This window comes from Lycium barbarum, chromosome 3 (assembly GCF_019175385.1).
Source record: "Lycium barbarum isolate Lr01 chromosome 3, ASM1917538v2, whole genome shotgun sequence".
NCBI classification, from domain to species: Eukaryota; Viridiplantae; Streptophyta; class Magnoliopsida; order Solanales; family Solanaceae; genus Lycium; species Lycium barbarum.
The window spans coordinates 119,837,073-119,849,283 of record NC_083339.1 but is presented as its reverse complement, the minus strand read 5'-3'; the positions used below and the strand labels follow the sequence as shown (position 1 = coordinate 119,849,283).

General features: G+C 37.2%; 1 protein-coding gene across 1 annotated transcript; it reads right to left on the bottom strand.

Moving 5' to 3' along the window:
- LOC132631195 (peroxidase 44-like) lies at positions 1-1,377 on the bottom strand. The gene is made up of 2 exons (XM_060346789.1): positions 1,165-1,377; positions 1-1,026 (listed from the first exon to the last, which is right to left on the bottom strand). The coding sequence occupies exons 1-2, from the start codon at positions 1,375-1,377 to the stop codon at positions 1-3; spliced, it is 1,239 nt and encodes a 412-aa protein (XP_060202772.1).
- Positions 1,378-12,211: the final 10,834 nt, after the last annotated feature.

Here is a 12,211-nt window from a genome sequence, read left to right as displayed (position 1 = left end):
TTAAGCTTCTGGACCAGACACAGGTAGCAATGGACTATTGAAAACTGGAGGAGGAGGAGAAGGAGAACTCAAGGCTTTAGGTGGTGGTGGTGACGGAGGAACTGAAACCTTCGGTGGTGGAGAAGAAGGAACGGAAACTTTGGGTGGTGGAGGAGAAGGAACGAAAACTTTGGGTGGTGGTGGAGGAGGACTCTTTACGATCTTGGGAGGAGGAGGGGGAGGACTCTTTATGATCTTCGGAGGAGGAGGAGGAGGACTCTTTATGATCTTGGGAGGAGAAGAAGGAGGATTAAAGGCTCGGCAATTTTTTCTGATTTCTCCTGATTTCCCCACAAGAACTTGAGTGTTACCTAACTTGATCAATGCATTTGCAAAAGCCTGTTGGAAGGCTCTTGGATTAGAAGCGAAATTCGTCACAATCCCAGCGGTTGATTTATCTGATGCAAGTAATTGATCAACCTTCAATATCCCTTTCTTCAACCTCAGTTGTTTGTAGAAGGAGTTATCGACAACGAATGAAGTGTTTTGGTCCAAGAACACTGATGGATCACCCCTAGAAGCACATGTCCTTCTAAGACTGTTAAACAGTTTGGTATCCATGCTGCCATCCGCCCTCGATAGCCTATCGCCTTGAAACAAACTACAATGTGTAATTCCCACTGTGTGGCCACCTAAAAGAGTCACCATGTCATTTAGAGTAAACCCTTTGTTTTTGAAAGATTGAAATGCTTGTGGCACGGTTAAACTAGGGCCTGGCAAGTTCACTTGTGATGGGTCTGACACTAGCCCATCGCGCCTACCGGTGGGGATGTTGTAGCTCTGTCCTCCAGATAATGCCACTGCATCTCGGGTGGCTAACGCAATGATGTCCGCACAGGACACTGTCATAGGACATGTAGCCTCTAATCTACTCTTTATTTGATCAATCAACTCATACCCTCGTACGGATCCATTTGCTCCTGCATTTTTTTCTGACCTTTTGTTCTTTGTGTTTTTGGAGTCTATCAGTAAGGATGCATCGCAACCCTGAAAAACACATATTTCAAATGATCATGATCCTGTCCAAACGATATGTCAATGTGAAACATACGTTATACAATTTAGCTTTGAAAATTTGTCAGCAGCAAGAAACTAGCATGCATGGGAATATAATTAATTTCTTACCCTCACGAAGCAGTCATGAAAATACATCCGTAGCAATGCTGCCGTGATGGAACGATCAGCCAAGAACCGGTTTCGGACCGTATCGCGAACTATGGTTTCTGCTCTTGGACATCTAGCTTTGTAGAAACCAACTTGAAGTTGAGCAGAGACATTTGCAGCTAGGTGCAGACTAATGCAGAAGAAAAACAATAATAATAATATATTCTTCTCCATCACCCCACCTAAGAAAGAGTACTGCTTGATCAGATTTAAGCTTTGACAATGGGCAAATAAGCCACAACATTTTGAAGGTATATATAATATGGAGGGGACAGGGGAATATGATGTGGTAGGCCACTAAGAGGTTAGAAATTTGGAAGTCAAAACATAACTGGGATGCATGTCTGTGTTATACAATATTACTAATACTAGAATTTTCTGAGGAAAGAGCATTGATGTGTAATCACCTTCTATCAGTAGCTACTTAAAGAAAAATAAAATACGTGTAAATTGGATACCACCCTTTCCCCTTCTTTCTTTTTTATTTCAAAGGATGTTTCTTCGATTTCTACATGTAAGTTCCCCTTTTAATTAATTTTGCGCATATCTTCTTCTCTTAATTTTCTGAGGAAAAAGCCTGACTTTAGAGTTCAGGCTTTTTTTTTTCCTTCACATTAGAAGCAGAGGAAAAGTTAAAAAAAAAAAAAAAGAAGAGAAAATGATCTATTTTTTCCTCTTTTTCTTTTGTACTTCCATTTATTTATGGAAATCCAATTCCATTTTTAAATCATTATAATAGATAACCATTAAATTATACCCCCTTAATCCCAATTTAAGTATCTTATTTTTCTTTTTGATCTGTCACGAAAAGAATGTCTCTTTCCATATTTAGTAAATTGACAATTCAAACATTTTGCATGACAAGTTTAGAACCACAAGGTTCAAATAACATTTTAGTACATTACACACATCTTTACTTTAAGACTATAAAATTAAAAAAATCTCTTTTTATTTTTTAAACTTTGTGTCTAGTCAAACTAATAAAATTGAATTGGGATGGAGGGAGTATGAATTTCGAGAAGAATTTATTTCCTCAAAGACAAAAAGGAAATGAAAGTTCAAATTTTGATGATTTTTGATTCTGGCAAATGGTGTTTGGTGTGGAAAATCCACGTTGTTATGTGTGAGTATTGGGATTGAGCCATATAAGTTTTCAAAAGATGTCCTTCGGTTTCTAGAGAAAATTAATGATCAAAATTGTCCTTAATGTATGGGGTTAGAACTATCTTAGTCATATATACCATGTAATTGAAATAGTCCTTAATGTATGCAAAAATAATTAGTTTAGCTCTTCATATATTCACTTAATTGAAATAGTCCTTAATGTATGAAAAAGTGATCATTTTAATCCTAAATCTTAAAAGTAATAGTGCAAGTAAAAAAATATGTTAAGTTAACCAGAAACTCATGACATAGTAATTAGATGTTGATTATTATGGAAAGTTGTATGCTTACTGATTAGAAAAAACAAGGATTGGGTTCTTTTCTCTCTCCTTTATTCACTTCACCTAACTATTTCCTCTTTATATCTACTATCTTGCTGCAAGAACAAAAATCGTGTTATAAAGAAAGCAAGCAAAATATCCGCAAGTGTGGCCGAGTTGGTTGAACAGGTGATCTCACATATGTGGGGGAGGGGAGGGGGGGGGGGGGGATGATGGGGATCTCGGGTTCAAAACCCTATGCATGCTTTCTCGGTGGAGCTCATCACACGGGGCTTGCCTAGTGCGGTTTACCTTTCTTGTGTGATTTGTGGGCTATGACGGAATTTACCTTGTGCGCACCCCAAAGACAGTGATTCCGGATTCACTTGTCAACAAAAAAATGTATACTCCATTATTATAGGCGTAGACAGTGGTGGTAGGAGGGAAACGGTAGTTTTTGCTTCCCTCACGTGAGTGGCTTGTTAAACTTGACAAATTTTTTTACTTGTACCGTTACTTTTAAGGTACACTTTTTTCATACGACTACTTCGATTACGTAATATATGAAGATCTTAAAAGATCACTTTTTCGGACTAATTCGATTATGTATTCTTCTTATATACAAATGGGAGTTTGTGGAGTTTGTCATGGACAAACAAGGGCAAAAGTGGAATTAAGCATTTCCTCATGCTTAACAATGTTGTACCCTTTGCTTTACATTTCTTTCAATTCCCGTTTTATCCCTCTTAGTGTGGGACCAACTTTCCTTGCTAAAGCTGACACATATTTTCTTCCATTTTCTCCTTATTTTGGGACCTTCTCTTCTTTTAGGATTTTTAAGTGTTTTTTTAAATCTTTTTAAAAAAGAATCTAATTATATGATACAATTTTTAGGAAATCGTATGCATATACTCTTATCACTAAATTTTACATGTAATTGTCTATGTCAATTACTTTTTAAATTACAAGTATCTAAAGAAGAGAATAATTTAATTAAAAATAAAATCTTTGTTTAATGATAATTATTCTTCAAAATAAAGTTGATTTCAAATTTAGAATAAAATAGGGGAACCAGATAAAAATATTTAGTTAGGTGGAAAGACTTTTGCGGATTAAAATTTGATCGCAATAATTTTAATTTACTATTTCATTCTCACATAATGAAAGACTCAACAATGATACTTACCGCATCAAGTGCAAATTCTATAATTAATCCTTTTTAAAATGTATTCTTTAGAATATAATAAGTTAATGATGATAAAATGAACTTTAAAGTCCATACTAGAAAGAATAAACTATTTGAAAGTATGTTACAAGAAAATTAATACTCCCTCCGATTCAAAAAAGGTGTCCACTTAGCCTTTATTTTTTGGTTAAAAAAGAGTATCCACTTACCAAATCAAGAAAGAATTAATCTTATTTTTTCAATTTTTTCCTTATTAAGTGTTAAGTGACCAAATCTCAATACTTTTTAATTAGAAATAATTTAGTCAGATTACTTATTTTGTCTAGGGATTAGTATTTTCTCAAAGGTGTGCATATGGCTAAGTGGACACTCATTTTGAACCAGAGCGATTAATATAAAAAGAGAGAAAAAAAATATTTCTTTCTATTTTACAACATATTGCATTAATTCTTAAATACAAATTATGTGTATGAAATAGATGAAAAAAAATTTGACTACATATTCAGGTACTTTATATATAAGCATGAAACAGAAATTCAAGTGTATGTATTTATTAAGCAAGTGAAAAAATATTGATGATGATGATGTATATACATAGCAAGAATAAATATGAGGGGATTGCAATATGCATGTGCATATGTGTTGTCAAAGAGTTTGAATATTTTTTTAAAAAACTTTTTTTTTTTTATTACATAGAGGGTAGGGGAGAGGGATATGGGGGAGGGGATTACAATGTGGAGATTCAAATCCTCACCAACAAGGTGAAAATTCAGGTAGTCAACCAACAAAAGTATTTGATAATGAGGAACTCAAAAAGATACGTGTTATTTGATAATTTAATTCTAACAGTATGAGAAGACAACATACTAATTAAGTTTCCCCATTATATTACATATTTATGTTACGATTGTACGGTTTATGTTAGAATATCTTCACATGTGAAAAAGCACGAGCTAATAGGAGTAGTAGAAGAAGCAAGGCTTAGATTGCCGCATCCTACACTACTTTGCATTTTTCATTTATCGTCTACGCATTTTCCAACTCTTTTTGTCCTAAAGGATTTCCAATGGCATATTGATTTGACGGTCAAAACTGAATTATGGTATGAAATACTTGAAGATGGGCTGCATCAACCTTTTAAGAGTCTACTTAGTTTTATAGCTCTCAATCTTACGTAAAATAAAAACTAGAATAATTGTATACGTTATTTTTGTTGAGCTGCATTATGTTTTTTATGTTGTTATACATTCGTGACATTCAGTTATGATGCTTAAGCATATTATTGTTACTTTAAAAGTCACCAGCTTACTGAAAAATACTAATTATAGCTAAGATTAGAATCAAATTGTCTAATTGAGATTTTTCTCATGTTGCCCTGTGCGCAGCACAGTCATACCATACTAGTGAATCAGCGACTTTTGTAGGACAAAAAAAAAGTTGAACCAAACTAACACAAAAAAAAAATAAAAAAATAAGTAGGTTTCACGCACTAATTTAGTGCGTGAAAGGACCAAACTGTAAAAATAAAAGTTTGGCCTTTCACGCACGAAATTCGTGCGTGAATGAGCCCAACAAAAGTCAGCCTCCTCCTTCCCCACCACGACCCGCACCTTTCCAACCCAAAAAAAACCCGCCATTGAAGGTCCATTTCAGTGGTCCCCAACCCCCCCCCCCCCCCCCCCCCAAAACGTCTTTTTCGTATTGTTTTCAACCCGAAAGTCAATATTCTTGGTATATTGAAGCGTAGGAATAAGTTTCTAAGGTTACATTTTGGAATAGAGCGGCGCATAGCTCATTTTGAAAACTCAAAAAAACCTTCAATCTAGGTATTTCAATACGAATTTTTTATTACATTGCTAAATATATTATTATCCTAAGCATGATCATTGTGTAACTGTGGTGGATTTGGAAAAGACTCCCATTTTTGCGCTTTTTTTTTTGTGCGTTTTTGGGCACTCCGTTCCCACCGTTGGGACTCCCCCCTTTTTTTTGCTTTTTAAATTTGTTTATTTATTGTTAATTAGTTAATTATTTATTAATTGTTTATTTAGTATTTGTTAATTGTTCGATTAGCGACTTAAGTATTTATTAATTGTTAGACTAGCTATTTCAATTGTTAGACTAGCTAATTATTTATTTTGTTTTTGTTAAGGCAATTGTTTATTTGTTAATAATTTCTTAATTGTTTCATTAGTTAATTAATTGTTTATTTGTTAAATATACGATAATAATTTATTAATTTTTTGATTAGTTAGTTAATTGTTTATTTATTAAATATATGATAATAACTTGTTAATTATTTGATTAGTTAGTTAATTTTTTATTTATTAATTACTTATACTAATTGTTTGCTAACTAATTGTTAATTATTTGACTTATTAATTATTAATATTTATATTTTAGGATTGAAAACCCTTAGTTTAGGATTGATAGCCCGTAGTTTAGGATTGAAAACCCTTAATATAATTTTCGATAAAAGATTACATAACTAATATTACTTGTTAATGATTGATTTAAAATGCGTAAAACAGATGGATCACCACAATCCTTAATAAAATTTTCGATAAAAGATTACATAACTAATACTACTCGTTAATGATTGATTTAAAATGCGTAAAACAGATGGATCACCACCCTCTTGATCCGGGGCCCTTCGACCGAAAGTTACTGTATCTTCAGCCCGAGCATAGGTCGCAACATATATGGACATCCGACCTACAGCCTGAGGCTCAGGTCCGTACCCGATTAGGGGACTCAGCATGGGAGATCTTAGTTGCTCGCCCCCTACATCCTCGTGTCCTAGATATACTACGTCGGGGCGGTATGTACCGGTGCGTCGAAGTTGGTCGCGTACAGCACGATAGGTCGCTTGTGACGGCCTTGATTGAGAGGTGGTGACCGGAGACGCACACATTTCATCTCCGCACCAGTGAGGCTACCATTACCCTTCAGGATGTGGAGGTCATTTATGGGCTACAGGTTGATGGACGCCCATTGTATATTAAGGAGCCTCATGCGCTGCCGCCTTACCGGGATGAGTTGACTAGGCTCATCGGTTTTGCAGCTCTGGATGGTCATATTTCCGGCCAGAGTCGGCTTTTGTTGTCGACCCTTTATGCTCACTTGCGCCCCATAGACATGCAATATCCGATTGGAGACGACACGCCTCGGGCTGATGTTGACCAATGTGCGTGTCTATACCTACTCATCATATTCGGGGCCATCCTGTTCCCGAACACTTCGGGTTCGCATGTGAGCGTGAGGTATCTTCGGTATATCAACGATCTCGCCGAGATAGGATGTTATAGTTGGGGCGCTGCTGTGCTGGGCTATATGTATCGAGGATTCTACCGATGTTGTATGGGCACGAAGGTAGAGGTCCCTGCATTTTGCTCGCTTCTTCAGGTAATATATTTAAGTGTGTGTAATTAAACACAAAATATATTTTTTTAAAACGACGACAGATAAAATATTTTTTAAATGACTATATCAGATATGGATGTGGACTAGGTTGAGACCTTTTCAGCCCATACCAGCTCACCCTCCCGCTGACTATCTTACTGTGCCGATGCCATACGCGCGGAGATGGTCGCGAGGCGTACGCCGAAAGGCACATGACTTTGAGCGTCTCCATAAGCGTGTTCCCGGTGCCCCACCTCGGGCAGCAGGTGTTCGTGGTTGCCGAGGAGCTGGTGGCCATCGCAGAGGTGGTAGGGCTAGCAGAGGTGATGAGGCTCCGTCGGCTTCAGAGATCCCACCGAGTTCTTACCGGCCGTCGACTACAGATATCCCATCGACTTCTTCTTCCCGACCGTCGAATTCATTGACACCTCTGTATACGCCGGACCCTTTTTCAGATTATGTGCCCTGGCCTTCATTTCCACATCCACCAGTTCGTGATCCACAGGGTGAGCGGCCGGTTAATGATCTACAGGGTGGCCTACATCTGGACTTCGACGACGCCATGTTCGAGGACTTCGTGTTTGATACGGCACCATCTGCATCTCCTACTCCGGGAGCCACTCAGGAGCCCTCTCATCAGGCATCTCAGGAGGCTGTTGACACGCAAATTTGATTTTTACAATAAAATAAAATAATTTATTAATTATTTATTTCAGGTTCAGTTTAGAATAAATCTAAACTAATTTATATATTATTTCAGGTTGATTCTTCTACGCCTGTGGAACCATGTCCGACTCCATCTCCTGCTCCGAGGCCCACTCAGGAGACCGTTGAGGAGCCAGCTCAAGAGCCCTCTCACCAGGCATCTCAGGAGGCCGTCGACACACAGGTTTGATTTTTACAATAAAATAAAATAATTTATTAATTTAGTTGTTTATTTCATGTTTAGTTTAGAATAAATCTAAATTAAATTGTTTATATGTTATTTCAGGTTCATTCCTCTGCACCTGTGGACGGGTCTCCTGATGAGATTGACGAGACTCTTGATGCTTTTTTCCCACTCCCACCGCCCATCGTCATCTCCTATAGGAAGCATGTTATGAACCGGGGTTCAGGTCGAAAGAAGGGAAGGAAGGGAAGCAAGGATGATCACGCTATAGAGCATGTACAAATTAAGAGGAGGAAGGGGGATGGAGATGATAGTGGTGGTGGTGGGGTTAGCCTTAGGCCTAGTCGTACTCTAAAGGCTCCCACATGTGGGACCTGAGATTGTGAATGTTGTAAATAAAATGTACATTTTATGTTAATATTATATTTTCGGTTATTATTTTCTTAATGATAATTAGTTATCTTAATAATAACTCGTGCGACGTATGAAAAAAAACGTGATTTTAATAGGTTTTAAAAAATAAAAATAAAAAAGGCCTCTTTCACGCACAGAATTTGTGCGTGAAAGTACAAAAAGTTACACTTCCTTTCACACACAGAAACTGTGCGTGAAACGTATGTTCCTTCTTTCACACACTAATTTCGTGCGTGAAAAGAGCAAACTTCCTACAATTTGGTGTAAGTGTTGATTTGACAACACACCACGCATGACAATTTCAGGAATCTATGACACATAAAGGCTTGATTTGACAATACGTTGCTGCGTTATTTGACCGTTTTAATACGACTTGTATTGCGCACCATTTTAATGCGCAATGTAAGTGTTGATTTGACAACACACCACACATGACAATTTCAGAAATCTATGACACATAAAGACTTGATTTGACAATACATTGCTGCGTTATTTGACCGTTTTAATACGACTTGTATTGCGCACCATTTTAATGCGCAATGTAAGTGTTGATTTGACAACATACCACGCATGACAATTTCAGGAATCTATGACACATAAAGGCTTGATTTGACAATACATTGCTGCGTTATTTGACCGTTTTAATACGACTTGTATTGCGCACCATTTTAATGCGCAATGTAAGTGTTGATTTGACAACACACCACGCATGACAATTTCAGGAATCTATGACACATAAAGGCTTGGTGTGATAATACATTGATGCGTCATTTGACCGTTTTAATACGACTTGTATTTCGCACCATTTTAATGCGCAATGTAAGTGTTGATTTGACAACACACCACGCATGACAATTTCAGGAATCTATTTAACATGAATGTTGGACGAGTGAACAACTCATCAATTTTATAAGTCTAAGTCTTACAAGTCATTGAAAAAAAAATCAAACTTCATAGAAAAAATGTCTCAAAACGCTTCAACTATTAGGGTTTCACTATTTTGGGATGGAGATATCGTTGAGGACAATTACTCCGTTCGTTATAATATCAGACCAAAAGCCCATGTTAAATTTCCAACAACTTTAAATTATGAAACACTAGTCAGTTACATGCACAAAAGAATGAAAACTACACCCACTGAGTTTGGAATCTCACTAACTGGCATATATCCACAAACAATATCAAACGGTGTGGTGCGTTATGGCATGCATAATATCAACGATGATGAATCTTTGAGTGATTATTTGGGATTGTCGGAGGAATATCGTGATTTAGTATCCATTAATGTTCTTGAGATGTATGTTGAAAAGATACCTCGAGAAGAAGTCCCTCAAGTACAGCCTATTCATGGTAACACTTATGAGGACTTTCGTTCTTATGGAGACATTTTGAGTGGTCAAGTGCCGCTGGAAAATCTAAGCCAGCAAATTAATCAAGCTTACAATGAAAATTGGTAAATATGCATTTTTCATATTATTATTGTGTGTAGTAGCACGTGTTTGTTGTATGAATTGGTAAATAACCATTTTTCTTTATAGGAACTATTCTCAAAACTCGCCATTGGTACCAAATATGGATGTTGGTCAATCCTCTCAGTTCGGTGGAGTTGATCATTATCCACACCATGACAATGCTTATGAACAACAGTAAGTTCATCACCTTGATATTAAATTATATATATATATATATATATATATATATATATATATATATATATATATATATATATATATATTACATACATGATGTTGGTATTTAAAATATGTTACTTTTCGTGTAGGAGGATGAATGCACTTGATAATGAAGATTTCAAGTGATGACGATGAAATAGCTAATAATGCAGAGGTAACCGATCATGAAGATGATGATGATGTTCAAGTTGGTATGACCAACAATATTCCTCAAAGCCAAAACCAACAAGAACCAATGCACCACCACGTACCACCAGTATCAAGGCTGTGAGTGGTTGCTTCGGGGAATTGTTAAGCCTGATGGTATGTGGGCTATCACAAAATTCCACCAAAGACACACTTGTGATATGGAAGAAAATCGAGCAGATCATTATAATTTAGATACAAACATGATTGCCCAAGTATTACTTAAAGACGTTGCCGAAACGCCAAGGTAACTTATCCTACCTAGTACATTATATGTCTTATATCAATTGAAAGATCATTACTAAATGTTGTTTGTTTAAACTTGTGCAGGTTCCCCATCAAAGATTGTATTCGAAACGTTCAAACCGTATTCTCGGGCGTAGACGCGCTTTTGAGATGATCTTTGGAAATTGGCATACCTCTTTTCAATCGCTGCCAAGGTATATAGCGGCTCTACAACATTTTAATGCTGGTACTGTTGTAGAGTGGCGGCTTTAAACCATGCATTGATGGTTTTGCTCACTGTCGACCAGTGATATCCATAGATAGTACGCACGTATATGGTGTCTACGACATCAAGCTCCTAATTGCAATAGGAATGGATGCCAATGGGTTAATATTCCCTCTTGCTTTCGCAATTGCCGCTAACGAGAGCAACGACACATGGGGGATCTTTTTGACCCATTCGAAAACTCATGTTATTAAGGATCGTACCGGCATATGCGTGTTGTCTAATCGTCATAAAGGCATATTGCACAATATGGATAATTTACCGGGGTGGCAGCCTCCCTTTGTTTACCATCGCTATTGCTTAAGGCACTTGAAGGCAAATTTGCAATCAAAGTTTCACAATGGCACTCTAAACAAATTGATGTGGGGGGCTGCGATGGAGCATCAACAACGAAAATGGGCTACAAAAATGGATCTGATCAAGGCAGTGAGTGAACCCGCATACGTTTGGTTGATGAAGCTTGAAGTTGGAAAATGGACGCTTCATGCTGATGGAGGCAAAAGATGGGGCATGATCACAACAAACAACTCAGAGTCTTTCAATGGCTTGCTGAAATCTGCTCGGGGACTACCTGTCACTGCAATGGTGAGAATGACTTTCAAACAGGTCGTGGAGCGATTTGTGGTTAGGACAAGGCAGGCCAGAGCGATATTAGCCGAAGGCGGGACATGGATGCCAAATCCCTTCAAAAATACAGAGCATTATAGAAAAAAATGTGAGCATCACCAAATGACCGAGTATGACCCAATTCAACATGTGTATGAAGTTAGGACGGGTTATTACAACGGTAAGGGTGGAAACGTGCATACCGTTTATGAGGCAACAAGAACATGCACTTGCGGTAAGTGGCAAACGTACCATATGCCGTGTTCTCATGGTGTCAAGTGCTTCGAGAGAATGAGAAAAACGGTAACAAGTTATCTGGCGGGGGAATACAAGGTCCACAGTTACCTTAGAACATATTCTGGCCAATTCCACCCACTTGGTAATGAAGCTTATTGGTCAAACGAGCCGTTTTTTATGGTTGCTAACAAGGATTACATCAGGAAATTAGGCATTAACTCACGGAGTCGTAGACCCAATCAAATGGATGTTAGTGAAATAACTTACTCTCGCAAATGCTTTACATGTAAGTAATATAGCCATGATAAGCGTTCGTGTGGGCAACAAGGCCGTGGTGGTACAAGCACGTCTCGAAGTAATAGAGCCTCTAGAACTTGAAGATTGTATTGTTATTGTAATTTATTATTGTATTGCTTTGAATTAGTATTGTAATTTAATGGAATGAATTATTTTTGAATTAAT